The following is an 18,536-nucleotide window of genomic DNA, read 5'->3' as shown; positions in this document are numbered from 1 at the left end:
TATGAAAAGTTGTTGGTGTAAAATGTTGGCTCGATTCAAGCTAAAGATGGATGTGAAGAGAATCCTACATCGAAGAAGTACAACAATAATCTAAGGTTTAAATATAGGTGTTCCACTTCTAATTACAACAAGGTCTTTAGAGATAAAATCTCATATCTAAAGTCCATTGGATTTCATACCACCCAAGTGATTGGGCCTTGGTGGTTAAATAGGGACAATATTGGTGCATGACGACCTTAACAGTGGACACTTATAGAGTGGGGATATAACAATTGGTATCAAAGTTTGATTCGACATTCACGGTGGAAGGCAATTGGTCAAAACTCTGATACACGGTGGCATCTCATTACTCTTGAAGGACCGGCGGAAAATGGGTGGAGCATGGCTAGTAGAGCAGCAGGGCTCAAGGAAACAATTTAATAGGTCAAATAACTCTAAAGATCGGGAAGTTGTAGTCTCTTGACTCGCTTGATCTATAAAACAACCAAATACATGGTACAATTCCAACAAGTCTCTTTCGAATATCAGGCCTTGGTGAGTTGGACTTGTCAAACAACAACCTATCTGGAAAAATTCCCATGGGGTCTCAGCTCCAAAACTTCAGTCCCTCTGATTCCCATGGGGTCTCAACTCCAAAACTTCAGTCCCTCTGATTTTGCTAGGAATGATCTGCTTTGTGGAATTCCACTTCAACAATTGTGCTCTCCTGATGAAACAAGTTCAGAGAAGGAAACAGTGTTCAGGGATCAAATCAAAGAGAAGGATGGGCTTATAACATCTAGATTTTACGTGAGTTTAGCGCTTGGATTTGTTGTTGGTTTTTTGGGGAATTTGTGGGAGTATGATATTCATCTATACATACTACAAGTTCTTGAACTGTGTATACGACTTACTTTATGTGATGGTGGCATTGATCAGGCGACGAAGAATGATTGATGGGTAAACAGTAAGTACTCTTCCACATAACGAATAATATTATTGCAGTTTTGAGTCTATTAATATGAATGGCTAAGTGCATTTTTATACTAAAAACTGTCGTGTAATGATAATATCTTTTTGGTCACTCTAATTGTCTTTAAATTTATGACTAATATATGTTGTGCTTTTTCTGAATCGTTTTAGCTCGTGCATCTACCGCTCGTTAGCCATGCTCCCCTTCAGCTGGAGAAGGAGACTGAAGAGTGCAATTTGAAGTTAAAGATTTAGTGAAAGTGTTGCAGTTGATTTAGTGGCCTTTTAGTTTTTGCAATGACGTTATTTAGATTAGTATGTGCATCGTTTTGTCCATTTCAATAAATTTCCTTGAGAAACTTGCAAGAACTTATGAATCAAGTTGCCGAGAGAACAAGCAGACGGCTAATTCATCAAGATTTGATACAGTAACATTGAGAACATCGTACATGAACAGATAATTCAATCAATATATCTCACATCATCAATTGCTGATTCTTTACAGTTGAAATCACATCAAACAGCATTATCTTGACAACAGAGAAATACAATTAAAATCATTAAAATCTGATTTCAGCAAGAGCTCACTGTTGGTTGAATTGACTATTCCCATCATTAATTCGTCATTGCCACCTTCAGCCAACGTAAACATGAGGTTACCGGGGCACCAACAGTGCAGTTCAGCATGACAGCTGAACCATTGGACTGGTGGAGCAACCAGAAGAGTCAAGTGAGTAACATATTCGAGATGTTGTATATGAACAATTAGTTAATAGAAGCAGCAATTCAGCGAGAAAACATCATCGCAGTTTAGCACTGAAATTAGAAGTTGTGAGAATTATGAGAACAAAGTAGGGGCAAATTCTGAATTTCAAATAGTACGTTTCAGCAAGCAATTGAGAAATAACACTTAATTAGGATCCACTTTGAGCAAGCAATTAAACAATGACAAAGTACCTGGCAACCCAAAATCCTGCAGATGCACCAGAAGATGAATAAACCTGTCCCAAGCTATGCCAACGATCACTTGATATTCATATCGAAACTCAGGTACATTCATCTGACCACAGCGGATTCCTATCAAGTTCATTTCTGTTCCCATAAAATGTGTAATTCCTAGCATTTTTAAATCATAAACAATAAAAATAGAAAAGAGTAAAGAATCAGATAGTGGATGTCATAATGCAAAAATGCAGAAAAATATAACAAATTTAAAACAAGAAAACAGGATTGCAGGCAAATCCACAAAAATCCTTGAAACCAACCAAAATTGAAGACCCAATTCTCTCGAAACCAAAAAAAAACTTAAAACCAGTTCTTGAAATCTTGAAAAAGAGATTAAAACCAATCAAAATGGTAGAGATTAAAGAAAGATACTGTCATAGATGAACACAGTGGGGATCTGATTACTGCTGCCATCGCCATAGATACCGAGGAAATCACCACCGGGGCACAACTGAGAATGCAGAAAAGATTATGGAGGTTGAGGGAAATCCAGAGGCCGTGGTTGCGGTTAAAGTCGAAGAAGATGCGAGGATGCAATCGCAGAGCTAAGATAACAGATCTTGGGTTGGGAGTTGAGGCAGGCCATCAGAACGAAGGTTCCCACAGCATCCTTGAGAAGAACAGCGCCTGGATCTAGGCTGAGCCCAAACATGGTGAACAGAGAGAGAGGGAGAGAGAGTTTCTTGGCGGGAAAGTAACAGAAGTTTTGGACGGTTGAATAGTGGGTTGAAAGTCCGCTGACTTTCGTTTTCTATTTTGACTTTGGGTTTTACATCAACACTTTCATTGCAAAGAAATCTTAATTTTGTTTGGTCTGCAGCAAATAACTCCTCGTTGATTATTAATGTCGCTACTCATGTCGTCGCTTTAATTACAAAATGTTGAGATTCCTTCGAACTCCATCTTCAATTAAAATGTCCCTATTTTTATTTTCATTACAATGAAAAGGAACTGCTCTCTAAACAATCCCTTAATCCTAGTCCATTTATTGGTCCAGTCCCACCGCTTAAACCAACTTCAAGGACTTAAAAGGCCGTTTGATAACCATTTAATTTCCAGTTTTTGGTTGTCACTTTAGTCAGTAACCGAGGGGAAATAAAGAGGACAGATGAGAGAAGACAGAGTCGAAGGAAAATGTGCGAGATGTCCAAGTAACGTAAGAAGACAATCGAAACTAATAAATTCATGATGTTCTCAAATGTCAACTAACCCTAAATATTCACAGCACTAGCCTTCGTCAATGCTCTAAAAACCACCAAATCAGAGTGCATTTTCACACACCACCCTATTAATTACCGTTAAATGAATATGATGTGATCCATCTATTGCACAAATCTCAAAATTTAAACTTTTAACGGCAATCAATAAGTTGGTGTGCATTACCACCACTTCAAACAGTGGGCAAAAATACTTCAACCAAATCATGATCAGTTCCGGTTCTAGGCACGCAGTCTAGTGACTGGGAAACAAGACCTTGACCTTGTCGCATAAACACCAGTTGCCTACCTCGTCAGACAACCACCAGTTGGCTGCCAAAACAATAACAACTCCAAACCGGACATTCAAGAAGTTAACATTCAGGACAGAGATAGCAAACAGTGGGGGCTCGAAATTTAACAAAGTCAGATACATTAACTATTTCAAAGCATGGAACATGCTGGTCAAGGTAAACAGGAAACTAGCAAAAAGAAAATAACACAAAAGGAAGCAGAGATTTTATTTCCCCTGCTTGCATAAGCTATCCTTAGGAAGTTCAACGGTGGCCAAACCCGAACCACAGCAAGTATTACAAACCAGTCTCTTAATAAAAACAAAGGTAGTTCTGAGCTTTACCCAGTATCTATCTGGCACCTATAGGCCAATCCTAATAACTCTCGAGGTCCAATTAAAGTTTCAGGTCTACGAACACAAAAGCATTTCAAGGGACAATGCATCACAAAGTATTCCTCCCACCACAGCTATAGCTTCTTGAATGGAAAGCTTCCCATCATCCCTACGACGACAGAGAAAAACACATTATTGATTGCATAAAATAATCTATCCAAACCATTAAAAGCCAACAAAACTTTGGGCAGTCAATGGCAAATTGCTTAGCAGCTAAGATCTCTACAAATTCATATATCATATCCTTGAACTTTACACAAGTACATATGGCAGATTTGGTAGAGCATGAAATGATCAAGTTCCAGGAAGGTTTCCCTACTGCATTGTTCAAATTCAAGAATACGAAAAATAATCATAAACAGCAGCACACAGTTGATACCACACTTTGACTGGTGGGCTAATTAATATGTAAGTCAGAAATGCATTCTGGTGGAATGTATTAACCCAACGGAAAATGATAAAGTCCTAACTTCCCTGCCAGTGATTCTAAGGGTGGACCGCATATAGTCTGAAAATGGAAAAAGTTTGACGGTGATTCTACTCATTCATATATTATTCTACACACCGATACTCAAAATAACATGATACAACCCACCATATTCCCAGAACATCATGGAAAGAACTTAGGGCAAGTTTTTCGTTTTTTTCCTAAATAAGTCATTTTACATGGGGATATAAAGACCATTAAAATTTTCATTAAGCCCGGGTGTGGATAATAATTTGATGGGGGAGAATGAAACCCCAAAAGAGTAAACTTATGGACAACATGCTGTTTTGAAAAGTTAATACACAAGATTATCAACATAAACTAGTTCCAATCCACCACTGCCCACCACACGCACTCTTATTTATTACACAACATACAACAATATATTGCATACACCATAGGAGAATTTAAAAATGTAAACACGACGATAACAGAATTAGAGATAGTACAAGACAGGCAAGCTTAAACTCAATGTTAGTAATCTAGCTCTTAAGCATCAAGGACCCAGATGTTACCATCATTGCTGTCACATCAAGGTTCTCCACCACAATCACCGGCAATAAATTGCCTGATCGATATGGGGAGGAATTTGCTTTATCTCAGTGCCAAGTTCTTGCTCAATTCTATACCTGCAAGAAAGAAAGAATTAAGTCATCACAACATCAAAACCCATTATATTGCAGCAAATTTGGAATAGAAAAATACATACAAGTTGAAACGGTCCTCATAGGTGATCAAATTCACAGCTAAACCAAGGTGTCCAAACCTTCCAGAGCGACCAACCTGCATGTGAGATCCGTGCATACACCACACCAAACAAAGACAGTAAGAAATACATCATGTAAATACTGCATCAGTTTCTACTCTATCTTCATCTGCAAACACTGTTTCTTACGCACCCTGTGAAGATATGTCTCTGAGTTCTTCGGAAAATCAAAGTTAATGACAACATTAACTGCTTGAATATCTATTCCTCTTGTAAAGAGATCTGCAATTATGACCCCAGAGAGAGAGAGAGAGAGAGAGAGGGAGGGGGGGGGGGGAAGGAAAAAGATTAGACCAAATCACAAGCATCTATAGCTTTCATTACAAACGTCAAAATTTCAACCATATGAAATGCAACTTAAAACAAAATGAATAACTCAGAAACACAGAAGAACAAAGCATGATATAGAAAGATCAAGCCAACCACATATAATGAGTGATAAAACAGTTCATCACATGCACTATTTCTTTGATAAAAAGTATTCTCACCAAACTTGGAAAAAGAAAAATTTGTACTTTTCCACATGCAACCAAACAAAGACCAGCCACATGCTAATAAATACATATTTTTTGTAAGGCCACCTAAATTTCTAAACGGATCTTTCCTGTGCAAGTATATGTTAATTTCAAAAGTAAAAATAAAAAGCTTGAAAATACGACATGTAGAGGGGTGGTGCTGAGAGAGAGAGAGAGAGAGAGAGAGAGAGAGAGCACAATAAAAAAGACATACCGGTACAAACAAGATTTCTGCATGCACCATTACGGAAGTCATGAAATACTCTGTTACGATGGTCTTGCAGCATCTTTGCATGGATATAGAAACAAGAATAGCCAAGTTCTGTAATTTTCTTGGCCAACAATTCGACCCGATTCACGGAGTTACAGAATATGATTGACTGGTTTATTTGAAGCTGAAAAAACAGATCCATCATCACATCCATCCGTGTGAAGTGAAGTTAAAGTACATGACAACAAATAAATAAATAATAACAGTTCATATCAAACCTTAGAGAAAAGGGTGTTTAGGCAGTGGACTTTCTGTCTCTCCTCGACAAAGGCGTAAAATTGTGTAATACCCTTTAGAGTAAGCTCATCCATAAGATTGATAACATACGGTTTTTTCAGATATCTATCCTTAAAGTCCTTGACAGTAACAGGAAATGTAGCTGAAAACATCAAAATCTGTCGATGTGAAGGTAAGAAGCGGATCAACTGCTCTACTGAAGGTTGAAATTCCGGGGACATAAGTTTATCAGCCTGTCAGACATTGACATATACATCATCAGATTGTTTCAGTACATGATGCTAAAACCAACCAACAATTTTCACCCCTTTCCACTGAAGGGGGAATCTGATCTTGGTATCCCTCCTCTACACTTAAAAGACACTCCTAATAAGTCAAATCACAGATTAGATAAAACAAATAATGTCACGAGCTTAAAGATACAAGCTTAACCTAAAAACTTAACACACTCGTAAGACAGATCATGAGATGACTAATAGTTCAACATTCAATTTTACTAAATAGAGTATCTACTATAAAAAAGTTCTTAAAAGTGGAAGCCCAAAACTAATAACACCCAAAAGAGAACAAGGGTGATAAAATGTAACCAACAACTTCATTATGTAAAATTAGTGGAGAGCTGGATAAGTATTTACCTCATCCATAACAAGCATAGAACAATCTTTCAAGATGCAAACACCTTTCTTTGCAAGATCTAAAATTCTTCCAGGAGTTCCAACAAGCAAGTGAACTGGTTGATATAAACGCATGATATCATCCTTTAAGCTGGTGCCTCCAGTTGTAACCATAACTTGAATTTGCAAATGCTTCCCTAGCTCCTTACAGACTTGTGATGTTTGAAGAGCCAACTCACGAGTTGGAACAAGAATAACAACTACGGAAGAATAAAACAAGTATCAACACAAAAAGGCTGTCTATATCATACAAGCAGTTTCTATAACAAAATCATAATCCCGCTGCCTAGCAGATTAGTAGCATTTTTATACCAGAACTCTGTTAAACACTTAATTAGCAAAAAAAAAATTCTACAGTCTATCAAGCAGCATTTAAAACAAAAGTGTATCTTTTGATTGAGCCTAATGAAATAAATGATGTGCAGGAAGATGAAATTAGATGGTAGAGAACAAACCTTGTATCACATTGTTATCTTGATCAATTTTTTCCAATGCAGGGATGCAAAATGCAGCTGTCTTTCCTGTCCCATTTTTAGCCCTAGCAAGAATATCACTACCAGTTAAAGCAATTGGAATACTTTCTTCCTGAATAGGAGATGGTCTTTCAAATCCCTTCTCATATATTCCCATCAGCAGCTCACGTTTCAGAAAATAATCCTCAAACTCATTTCCTTTAGTTGCCGTTACATCCTGGAGCAAATCATTAGCAACTAGATTAAGAAATCACAAACTATTATTTTAAATAACTTGATTTTATAGATGTGAACTTAAACAACTTGATATTTCATTCTTGAATTGAATGGTGCGCTCTTCAAATCTAGAGAGAAGCATCATATTAATAATACAGTACACATGATCAAGAAATGCATACCAAATGATAAATAACTAACCTCTGTTCTGAAACGTGTATCAGCTGGTGGAATCTTTAACCTCGCCTTCCAATCTTGCGAACTAAAGAGGGTAAGTCAAAGAGAAATCCAAAATCAGACACCATGTAGAGTATGATTTATAACGATTATATGTTGCACAATAAGGAAAAACAATAAAAAGATAAAATATTAACATATAAGTGTTGACAAAATATGTTACAAGAAAGCTTTTCCAATAGGTAAAATATAAAATTATAAAGTTATAAACCAACAACCAAACATTCTAATTTGATATTTAAAACTGGCATTATGATTTATGAACTCAGGTGGTACATGGAAGCAACTCCAATGTCAAGAATTCCTAAGCATATGACTTGAGTCTTCACTTATACTGAACAACCAAACCGTAGATACAGAAAATTTAAACTGCACTATCAACCAGATTGACTAAAGAATCATCAAGAATCTTTGTCCAAGACACAGGTCTGAAGAGCTAAATTTTCAAAAGAAATGACTTAGATGTACTAATTTTAGCGGTTTTAACCCAATAAGAAATTCCCCCGTACCTTAATCATATTTTTCCATCTTTAGCCTATATAGAACACCAGCAACCAATAGATAGTTTAATATTTAATACTAATTAGTATAATCACAATTTTTATCGATCCATGTTAATGGATGGATCCAGAAACGAACTAGACCAGTGCCTGTGGCCCTTGCTAATTTCTTTTTCTGTTAACTCAGAAGTATATGGGTCTTCAATCCGATTAATCCCCATGGGCACGTGTAGACGCTCCAATCCCCAGCAAGGACAAACAATGGAAGGTGGCCCTACAGGACTGTACAAATCCATGGAGAATTGAACATGCGGCAAATGTTTCATGAGGCTCTTATCTCTGCCCATCCTACAATTGGACTAACCCCAGCAGATTTTGGAAACTAATCCCCAAGTGCACGCGTCAACACCAATCAGAAAAATCCAGAAAAGCAATGATAGGTGGCCCCATAGCAGAAGACACAACCGTGTACAATTGAACAAGTGACCGATACTTTCTGAGGCGCTTATCTTAGGACTAACCCGAGGGAGATTTGTGGCCCTCATAAATTGAAGGCACACTGAAAAAATATTCTGACCTTTCTACAATTTAGACACCCAAAGACAAGCACGAAACAGATTTTCTTTCAAGGAATTTTTTTGAAATTGGAAACTCAAGCACGAGAAATATCTGACAGCCAAATGGAACCAGAACAGGAATTAGATAAGTTACTCCACGAGTCGTACATCCATGAGAGGTCAAAAGCTTATCAATTAAAGACACTCCATTAACACCAGATGAGAAAGCAACTTACCTATATTCCAAAATCAGATAATTTTTTGCATATTCCTCAATGTCTTATGATACACAAGTAGCATATCAAACTGCTAAACACCTTATTCAACACAGAACTTCTAAAATAACAATCTTCTGCAGAATAACCATATTCCTCTACATTACGATTCCAATCCAAATCCATAACAAAACCCATTTCACCAAATGGCGCAATAACACAACTAGATTCCTAACGAACCCAATTTTCCTAACCACAAATAAAAGCCAACCATAATAAGAAACATACATTATACGAAAGAAAGAACACACCTCGGGTCGACAGCTTCCGACTGCACGGTTTTTTCCACCTCATCAACGGCTGAATCAGCACTCGTACTCCCACCCAACTGGCCTCTCCTGAGCCACTGCTGTTGCTGTTGTAGCTGCTGCTGTTGATGCTGTTGGTGTTGCTGCTGCTGAAAGTATTGCTGCTGCTGATGATGGTTCGGCAAAAGGTTCCTCTGTACATACTGCTGCTGATGCGGCGGACGGGACTGGAATGCAGGGTTCGCATTCATGCCGCCGCCCCTCCCAGCTCCGATCCCCGGCGGGTACCTCCCTCTATTACCGTTCATCACAACGATTCAAACCCTAAAACCCTAAAAATTTCTGAAAATCTAAAATAAAAAAAAAAAATGAAAGGAAGGACTAGGGTTTCTCTGGGTCGATAGATCGTAACCGCAAATCGGCGAAACCAAGCTCGAATTTAAAAGGTTTTCTCCGCTTGATAACGAAATTGGGGGAAAATTGCTACAAAACAAAGAGAATGAATGAAATCAAAGCTAAGGTTTTGGTAAATTGTGAGAAAATCGGGAGCGTTTCTGTACGGATCTTGAGCGAAATGAGTGCCTCTGAGTGAAAATTTGAAGGGTTCGTTTGTTTATCTCCAGAGAAATTGAGAGAAATCAGAGGTAATTGTTGGATTGGGAATCCATGGAAGACTTGTGAAAACTCCAATGAAGCGAGAGAGAGAGAGAAAGAGAGAGAGAGAGAGAGAGAGAGAGAGAGAGGGATGACGAACTGCTTTTTGGGTAAAAGGTCTAGGGCGTCATATATGCTTCTATTTGCTGAATGGCCCCCACGGTTTTCTTATATTACATCAGAGTCTCAGAGTCTCCATCGATTGTTTAAGTTTTTTTGAAATGAATTCCAGGTAATTGCTTGTTTTTGTTTGTTTCTAGGCCGGTACTATTTATTTTAAAGAAAAACTATAATTTTATACTAAATGATCAAACTTGGTATTATTCATTTTACCTTTTATATTGTACTTATCGCTAAAATTCAAAATTTTCAAACCTTTTTCATTAATTTTCCTTTGTTTGTTTCTATCCTCTTTTATTTCTTAAAAATACGAGATAAATGACGCGTGTTACACATGTGTATAAGTTAGAAGTTATGTGTCGGGTAAGGAAATATGTGATGCGTAGTGGAGGAATTAAGTGAAAGAGAAAAATGAGAATAAAAGTTTAGAATTGATAAAAAGTTAAATGATTCATTTTCATAAATAAGTTATTTAAGCAATTAAGAGAAATGGAGGGCATGTTTGAACTTTTGAAAAATAAAACATCCAAAAGTGTTAATGCTTATTAATATTTAGCTCACAATTTAAGATTTCTAATACACCATTAAGATTAAGAGTTAAGCAAGAAAATAAACCCAATGAAGGATTCAATTACATTTTACCACCTAAGAGATATTCTAGCTGTATAACTCCATGTGTCATTTATTATGAAATGTGATATCCACACACCTCATTTTACTTCTCACAAACATTTTTAATTTTTGGCCGTCGGATCGGATGAATTGAAGAAGATCAACGGACATAAATTATCAAGAAGTATGTGAAAAGTAAAATGGGACGTGTGGATAGCACACCCCTTTATTATTTGAGGACAACGTACTTTAGGGAGTTTTTAGACATTTTACCACTTAATTCTTGCTGTATAACTCGATGTGTCATTTATTATCTGGAACAAGTACTTTAGGAAGTTTTTAGTTGTAGAACGTGTAGCACTGAACTTAAAAGATTCAATAATGAGTTGTTATTTACGGGGTTACGTTCCACCTTAGGGAGCTCCTAGTTGTCGCACTCGTATTAATGGACTCACAACATCCAATTTGAGTTGTTGCATCACTCATACAGATGGTCACAACACCCCATAATTCATTCGCTATTTAGGAACAACGCATATTCGAGAATTCCAACTGTAGCAATTATATAGATGGACTAACAACTTCTTTTCTTTTTTTTTTTTAATAGTAAATTGGGACACACTAAAATTTGCCATTTTCAGCACTAATCTTACCTTCTGCATCAATTTCATTAGGAAGGCCTACTTCCACTGTCAACCTCTCCACCTTTGCTTTTAGTGCTTCTACATTCAAAGCAGCAAGAATCTCCTCCTTTATCTTCGCTTCTGCTTTTTTTCTTTCTTCTGAACTTGATGAGCCTTTTGCTATATCAGCCCTCAACTCCTCTATTCTTCCACTAATAGCGGCTTCATTCACAACTCTTTCAATCTCCTCATAAATCTCGGCGTTTGCCTTTACAATCTTCTCCTTCAGCTCTGGAGGAGCAGTCACCACATTTTTCTTTGTCACGCCGACAACCTCCAAGTTAGCTGACTTTAGGACCTCCATAAGCTCTTTCTCAACCCCCTCTACTTCTTCCATCAAGTCCTTATCCGTTGCTTCCCCTTTCGATGCCTTTTCTCGAGCATTCTTCAAAAGTTCCATCTTCTCTTTTAGCTCGACTGGGATTCTCTGATTAATCTCGGCTTTCAGCTTCTGTTTTCTCTCCTCTACCTCAATAAGCCTGCCAACAATGTTTAGCTTTTCAAGCTTCTGCTTTAAGCCAAGGTATGCCCCTGGCTGCGACAAGTTATGGTTAAACTCCTGCATGATTTTGTCAACTTTCTCCTTCAAATTACGGTTAAGGGGCTGACTTGGTGTGTGTTCTGAGGCTTTAGATAATTCCAACTTCACTGCCTCGAGTTTCTCTTGCAAACCCATCGAAATGAATGCATTCGTCATCTCCTTGTCTACGTCTTGCTTCAGTTTTTCAATTGTTTGGATCGTAACAGGATCGGATGGTCCCTTTGCTTCCAGGATCTTCTTTTTTAAATTCTCAATTTCTGACTCTAAGTCAGCAGCCTTTGGCATGTTAACTTCGGAGGGCTTCATGTTGCGTTTCCTCTTCGGTTCCACTGGAATGCCTTCTTGATAACCTCCTATTGACCGGAATTTAAGCCTCCGATGCTGAAGCAACTCTTCTGTATTCATTTTTTCCAGCTCCTAGGTACATTTAATATAGAGGTAAGAGATAAATGAACGGAAACATCCGTGATTTGAGGACACACAGAGCAGTTTTTACTGTGTTTGACTGAGGCATGGAGTGTGCAAGTGCAACACATGATACAAGGACATGGTGATGTGCACACTATCTTTTATTTATACAGAACCTATCCGGACTCGATATATCTTACTTATGAAAGAACCATATTTACCAAAATAATTATGCAGATGGGAGTCGTGTTTAACATTATCGAAGAAATGCTCAACACCTTGATAAGTTTGCTCTTCTTCTAAGAAAATCAAGGCGTAATTCTTTGAAGCATTGAAAGAAATACCAACATGAGCTGACATGAGCGGACTTTTTACGAAAAAAGTCTGGGGGATTCCGATAAATTAAACAGAAATGAAAGTGAAAAATGGCCAAACTAAAACAAGAACTATTTAGAGGGAAGATGTCTTCTTTTGTTTTTTACCCTATCTCTGTGAGAAGATATGAAAATTTAACTTACCTTTATTGCCTGTGTGATTGTTGTCTTAATTTGTTGGGAAGTCCATGCAGGATCAGCATGCGCGCCACCAAGAGGCTCCTGTAACAGCAGCCACAGCATCGATAACAACCAAATAGAACACCATAAACTAGTTGTGGCTTATTAGTTTGTCGTCAATTTAAACAAAGTAAACAAAAAGTGCATTAATTTCCCATAAAGTTTTCACTTGGAAAAAAGAAAAATATGTATAATCAAAGTTCAAACTAAAACTTAGGAAGAAATTAATAGTGCTCGCATGAAACTCATATTTTCATGGCAATACTTCAAAGCTCTATACCACTACAAAGAAAGTAGAAATTGTGATCTTGTAATTCAAAAAAGATGAAGAAATCGTAAGAGCTTGAAAGAAGAAAGAAGAAGATTGAAGATCAAGGAAGGGGAGGAGAACACGGCTTATCATATCATAAAAATTCCAACTGCTGAGAATTAGTGGCAGCATTTGTTTTCTCACCTCACATTGTCATATTAATAAGACGATGTATGATTCATGAAGGAAAAACACTTACAGGAATGATCCCATCGGCGATTTTCAGTCTGTAATGCTCTTGAGCCGTTATCCTTAGTTTTTCTGCTGCCTAAACATTTTCAGAACTACGTTATGATTTAAGAAAAGGCCTAATCCCGAATACGCTCATACGTCAAGACTTCTAATACCTTAGGAGCTGCTTGGGAAGATTTCCACAATATTGCAGCACATGCTTCAGGGCTGCTCCGAGAAACAAAGGCACAAGAAATATGTTACAGAAACCATGGCATCAGGTCTGGAAAGGGACGATGATCAAAACTTAAAGCACCCCTCTATTCTAATGTTTCGTAAAATTATACTTCTGAAGTAACAATGTTGGAGAAGTGGACCAAGTGAAGGAAGGTAGTATCACCTTGCAACATAGAAAGCAGAGTTCTCCAGCATAAACAGTTTATTGGAACAGGCAATGGCTAGAGCGCCACCTGAACCGCCTTCTCCAGTTACAACCGTTATAATGGGTACTTTCAGGCCAAACATAGTCCTCAAATTCTGTGCTATTGCCTCACCCTGCATAAAGAAAAAGTGAAGATGTTTATTCTGTGGTAACATGTTGACAAAGTAAATAAATGGTCCTTCCGAAAAAAGTGTTGTGCCTTGGCTGATTATCTTCACCAACATACAAATCCACAGTTGAATAGTTTAAAATACGAGAAATAAAGACACCGAGAAATTTACGAGGTTCGGCAAAAACCTGCCTACGTCCTCGGAGAGATATTGCTCTTCACTATGAGAAAAACAATACAAGTTACACATGAGTTAAATCGACATAACCCAATCCCATATCCCTTGTACACCCACTCACAGAATTTTTCCCAAGAGCCTCACTCTACCCCAAGAGTTCTTTCACAAGAGATCTTTCACTCTAGCTCTCTTTATTTCTCTCACCCGTGCCCATGGTAAAGCCAAATGCTCTCACCATCTCTTTGGATGCTTTTCCTCTTCATCCGTTCCTTCTCCTTTGGCAAGGCATTTAAATAAAAAACAACCCCTTTTCTTCTCCTCCTTTCTTCCACCCGAAAGCCAAATAATTATGGCTTTGAAAAAGCCACAAAACAAGGAGCAAATTAAGCCACAAAATAAGGAACAAAAAAGCCACAAAACAAGGAAACATAATCCTCATCATGATGTTCCCTCATCAATATTGTTTTGTTTCCTAGCCTAATTTGGCCACTATCCAACAAAAAGATGAACTTTTGATGAGAATTTGCAAATTAAGTAGAAAAGTTGCATACTCACTTGACCAAGTTCCTCAGATTTGAGATCAGCAAAGGCCCCGGGAGTGTCAACAAACGTAACAATAGGAAATCCGTGATGATCAGCATATTTCATCATTCTGAGAGCCTTCCGATAGCTGCTTGCAAAGTATGCTCAACCAAACATGGTTCAAAGTATGTTCTAACTAGTAACCTAATGAAAATATACTTGAAACATACCCGTGAGGAGTTGGCATTGCAAAGTTGCGAGCAATGTTCTCCTTGGTGTTTCGACCTTTCTGATGACCTATAAACATGTAGGATTTGCCATCCATGCTCCCAAGACCTGTCACAATAGCCGGATCATCATAGCCAGCACGATCTCCATGTAGTTCCACCCACTATAACATTTTCGTTTTGAGAGAAAAAAGTAAGAGCTCCGATTACTAATTGTTATGCAGTCATATGAACAGAAGTTCTAATCTGATGTATATCACCAACTACCTTCTCTGTAATGTTCAAAATATGATCAAGAACTGTCGGTCTGTTGGGATGTCGAGCGATAGATAGCCGTTGGATCGGTGTCAAATGTTTGTATAAGTCCTTCAGGGCCTGAACTTGAAGTAAAGAAGGATTGGAAGCCGCATCATTAAGATATTACCGATAAAATGAATGAATTTATTGTGAATTCTGATATAGTTCAATGAGTCAAAATCTTCTCAGCAGAGCCAGATATATGATCAAACACTTATGCCAAGTTTGAAATTATTTCGAACAACTTAAGGATGAAGTCAAATGTGAATTTCTCATACAGCTCATGCGATTTCACTCCGAGAAGTAACTTTGACAAATAGTAGGGATTGCCGGACTTGAATTCTCTACCTGTTGATACTTGTTCTCCAGTGCAGCAATTTGATCGCTGAAGTCCAGACCAGTTTCATCAGCCATTCCACGTATCTGCACAAGGAGGATTGAATAAACGCCAAAAATTTGAAAAAAGGGCTCAAAGTTTAAGATGGTTGTTCTTTTTACCGGTTCAATATTATGCAGAATATGCTCTAGGTAACAATAAAATGATGACAGCAACAAACCTCAGTAATCTTTTTCTCGAGATCAACAAGTGGCTTCTCGAATGGTAGGGTAACTTGCTTTGGTTTCTCAGTCAGAGGCTTGAAATGAGACAGGTAACTCAAGTGGCCACTGCTGATGTTTGGATCGATATCATGAGGCCATGGATAATCATAGTTCTTCCCCTTTTTAATTTTCGCGCTAACACGAAACTTGCTCCGGTTTCTAATCCTATGAACTTCCAAATCCTTGGACCTGATTCCATTTGCCCTTGTAAAAGAACTTCTAAGCAATTCACTAGCAAAAAGATCCTTTCCTGAAAACGGATGGAACAATTCTAATCCACGATCTTCTCCTCCGCTTCTTCTTCCACAATTTCCAGCAATTAGTGATAGGGTAGTCATCTCATTAAACAACTCACTACCTTCTAAATCAATACATCACCTGCCAAATTTTCACATGATGCACTCTGCATTTACACAAAAATGCAAGTTTCTTTGAAATTAGTACAGACCGACAGAACAAACTAGTGAATCAGAAAAGCTTTGATTCATTGCCTGTTTCCGACACATGAATACCAAAGAGGGCAAACGGAAACACTTGTTCATGTTACTAGCGAAAGAAAAGCAAACGACCAACAATCACAAACTAAGCACACAAAATTTGAAGATAACAATGAAATCTTTAGATTAACTTCAAATGTATTGCAACTTTGTTTCATAATCAAGAATGCCCTTCGCCTGTGGAAATCCAAGCAAAAGGGGACCTGAATTCTCACCAGAGCCAGATCATCCCTAATGAAAGAGTTACAATGAGGGCTTCAATTGGAAAAGTCAGGTAAACTTAAAGAAGAAAAAGTAAAAGGAACCAACAACCAGATAAGGCCAAGTTGGAAAAGCAATAAACAATCAGCATCCATCACTCAATTTGTCTAGATAAAGGGCTATGAGAAGTGCCCAATTTAAACAATTCCCTAGTTAGGACATAAAATAATTAATTAACAACCTCACTACTCCATCAATATATACATAATACACATTCAGAATTCAAGTTCATGAGCTTACCACTGCATCCAAAACCACTTAATTCCCATGCGTATTAAGTCCTGCTTCAAAAGCTCAAACATTTTCACCTAAAACACAAAAAATAATCAAAAGGGCACATTAAAAACCATCAAATTTTCTTCCTTTCTGCTTTTACTCAATTTTCTCAGAAACCAAACAAGAAATAAGCATATAGGTACCTTAGAACTTAAGCAAAAACTGCAAAGGTCTTGACTTTTTAGCGCCAACAATTCAGATAAACTTCTGTAGCAAGACGTTTTCAGAAAAAGAAAAATTGAAGAAGAGAATGTCGGCAAATTTTTTACTGTTTTTTTTTTCCGTTGCCAGTTACAGGTTGGCTGCTAAATCCCGGTAAAGTGGGAGAGTGGCAGAGCAGGTCTGGACGGAGGTGGAAAAAGGTGATTGGGAGGTGTGATGCACGTGCTTTGAACTTTGAGGGTTGATTGGATAGGATATGCAATGCTGCGTGTAGAAGATACGCCCATCGTCTAATGAGGATAACACTTCCACCTACATCGGGGCCTACTAAAAGAAAAACTATGTATATAATATACCGTCATTGAGGCAATGGAGTCGGTAAAGTTGACAATGAATTCCACGTAATTAGAGATCTTGTATATGTTTATAAATAATTACGTTATTTCTTATATATTCAATTAGTTTTATAGTAAAATTTTAATTTTTTTCAAATAATACATTATGTGAATACATAATTTGCACAGGACATTATAGTGATACCATACGCGTGTTATGAATTTTATTTTTTTTAACAAATGATATTATCTACACTAAAGGAATGAGGTGGACTTAGCCTCACAATGGATTAGCAATAATGTGGTTCAAACTCGTTTTTGGCGAAAATTGAATCTAAGACCTCTCACTTACAAGTGAAAAATAATAATACTAGACCATAGTATTAAGTGGTATAAAGAATAATAATAGACAGCGTTTTATGCTAACATTCTTAGATAGATGCAAGTGTTGGAAGGCCTGGAAGTTAAGGTATTCTTTTTCCACCCAATGAGTGCTTTCTTTAGTAAAAACCAAACCAAATCGGCCACTACAATTCGAACTCTACATTATGAATTCAGTCAGATTGATGCCCATTCCTAAGACTGGTCGTTGCCATTCGATGGATGAGGCATCACAACATTCAGAAAATTTGGATACAGTAAAATTGTTTTTTTGGATACCATCAACATCGATAGTGTGGGAAGAGGTGATTAGCCATTTGATATGGTAGGGCTCACATTTTCACTTTGTCGAAAGAGATATTCTCAATTTGACAGTATAGGTTTAACCAAAAAATAATTCAAGTCATATAGATTATATTAGCCATCTCTAGCCAAAGATATATAGGTCACTTTTAGTGTGAATGTGTGTAAAGTGCATATTCAAAAAGAGCTATTTATAGGTTCGAGGGCTGCCTACAAGTAGCAAGTATTTAAATATCTGAAAAGCTTTTCGTGGAACTCACGTGAGCATCCTATCTCTTTCTTATCAATATTTTTTTTTCTAAATAAATCAATTTTTTTTTGGATTTTGATTGCATGTAATTTGACAATCTGCTAGTATCGTAATTAGTATCCTATATTCCAAATGATAATGAACGCTTGTGCCAATTTTTTTAAACAAAGTGGCAGAGTCTATAAAAATTGCGCAAACTAAGTTGCAGAATTTTGCATGTGAATTGGCCAAATAAAACTGAAAACATTGAGAAGCCCAACAAAATTGGGCTGAAGAATAACTTCAAATCAGAAGCCCAACAAAACTGGGCTGATGGCCCTTTTTCGATTCCAACCCGAAAAACCGAA

At 37.4% G+C, this 18,536-nt stretch overlaps 2 protein-coding genes across 2 annotated transcripts; both read right to left on the bottom strand.

The window, feature by feature from the left end:
- Positions 1-3,568: 3,568 nt before the first annotated feature.
- LOC137720148 (DEAD-box ATP-dependent RNA helicase 8) lies at positions 3,569-10,095 on the bottom strand. Its single transcript, XM_068459157.2, has 10 exons — positions 9,300-10,095; positions 7,681-7,741; positions 7,246-7,480; positions 6,752-6,990; positions 6,098-6,349; positions 5,823-6,003; positions 5,227-5,315; positions 5,037-5,110; positions 4,843-4,956; positions 3,569-3,949 (listed from the first exon to the last, which is right to left on the bottom strand). The coding sequence occupies exons 1-9, from the start codon at positions 9,602-9,604 to the stop codon at positions 4,878-4,880; spliced, it is 1,515 nt and encodes a 504-aa protein (XP_068315258.2). The 5' UTR covers positions 9,605-10,095; the 3' UTR covers positions 3,569-3,949; positions 4,843-4,877.
- Positions 10,096-11,173: 1,078 nt separating this feature from the next.
- LOC137720265 (acetyl-coenzyme A carboxylase carboxyl transferase subunit alpha, chloroplastic) lies at positions 11,174-17,234 on the bottom strand. Its single transcript, XM_088698011.1, has 12 exons — positions 16,902-17,234; positions 16,723-16,790; positions 15,682-16,127; positions 15,473-15,547; positions 15,095-15,202; positions 14,831-14,991; positions 14,634-14,748; positions 13,750-13,904; positions 13,526-13,577; positions 13,378-13,446; positions 12,833-12,910; positions 11,174-12,323 (listed from the first exon to the last, which is right to left on the bottom strand). The coding sequence occupies exons 3-12, from the start codon at positions 16,060-16,062 to the stop codon at positions 11,304-11,306; spliced, it is 2,214 nt and encodes a 737-aa protein (XP_088554137.1). The 5' UTR covers positions 16,063-16,127; positions 16,723-16,790; positions 16,902-17,234; the 3' UTR covers positions 11,174-11,303.
- Positions 17,235-18,536: the final 1,302 nt, after the last annotated feature.

Source organism: Pyrus communis, chromosome 1 (genome assembly GCF_041283825.1).
Source record: "Pyrus communis isolate YQ-2024b chromosome 1, ASM4128382v1, whole genome shotgun sequence".
Taxonomy (NCBI): domain Eukaryota; kingdom Viridiplantae; phylum Streptophyta; class Magnoliopsida; order Rosales; family Rosaceae; genus Pyrus; species Pyrus communis.
Note: the sequence above shows the minus strand (reverse complement) of the source record. Positions and strands in the feature narration are given on the sequence as shown.

What these genes read in the sequence shown, in the direction of transcription:
- LOC137720148 (XM_068459157.2), bottom strand. Translation starts at nt 9,604, where the DNA reads ATGAACGGTAATAGAGGGAGGTACCCGCCGGGGATCGGAGCTGGGAGG. An exon ending in TCGGAAGCTGTCGACCCGAG is followed by an intron (nt 7,742 to 9,299) that starts GTGTGTTCTTTC and finishes TACCCTCTTTAG; the next exon opens with TTCGCAAGATTGGAAGGCGA. An exon ending in CAGAGACATATCTTCACAGG is followed by an intron (nt 5,111 to 5,226) that starts GTGCGTAAGAAA and finishes TCTCACATGCAG; the next exon opens with GTTGGTCGCTCTGGAAGGTT.
- LOC137720265 (XM_088698011.1), bottom strand. Translation starts at nt 16,062, where the DNA reads ATGACTACCCTATCACTAATTGCTGGAAATTGTGGAAGAAGAAGCGGA. An exon ending in CTTCCCAAGCAGCTCCTAAG is followed by an intron (nt 13,447 to 13,525) that starts GTATTAGAAGTC and finishes GAAAATGTTTAG; the next exon opens with GCAGCAGAAAAACTAAGGAT. An exon ending in CAATCACACAGGCAATAAAG is followed by an intron (nt 12,324 to 12,832) that starts GTAAGTTAAATT and finishes AAATGTACCTAG; the next exon opens with GAGCTGGAAAAAATGAATAC.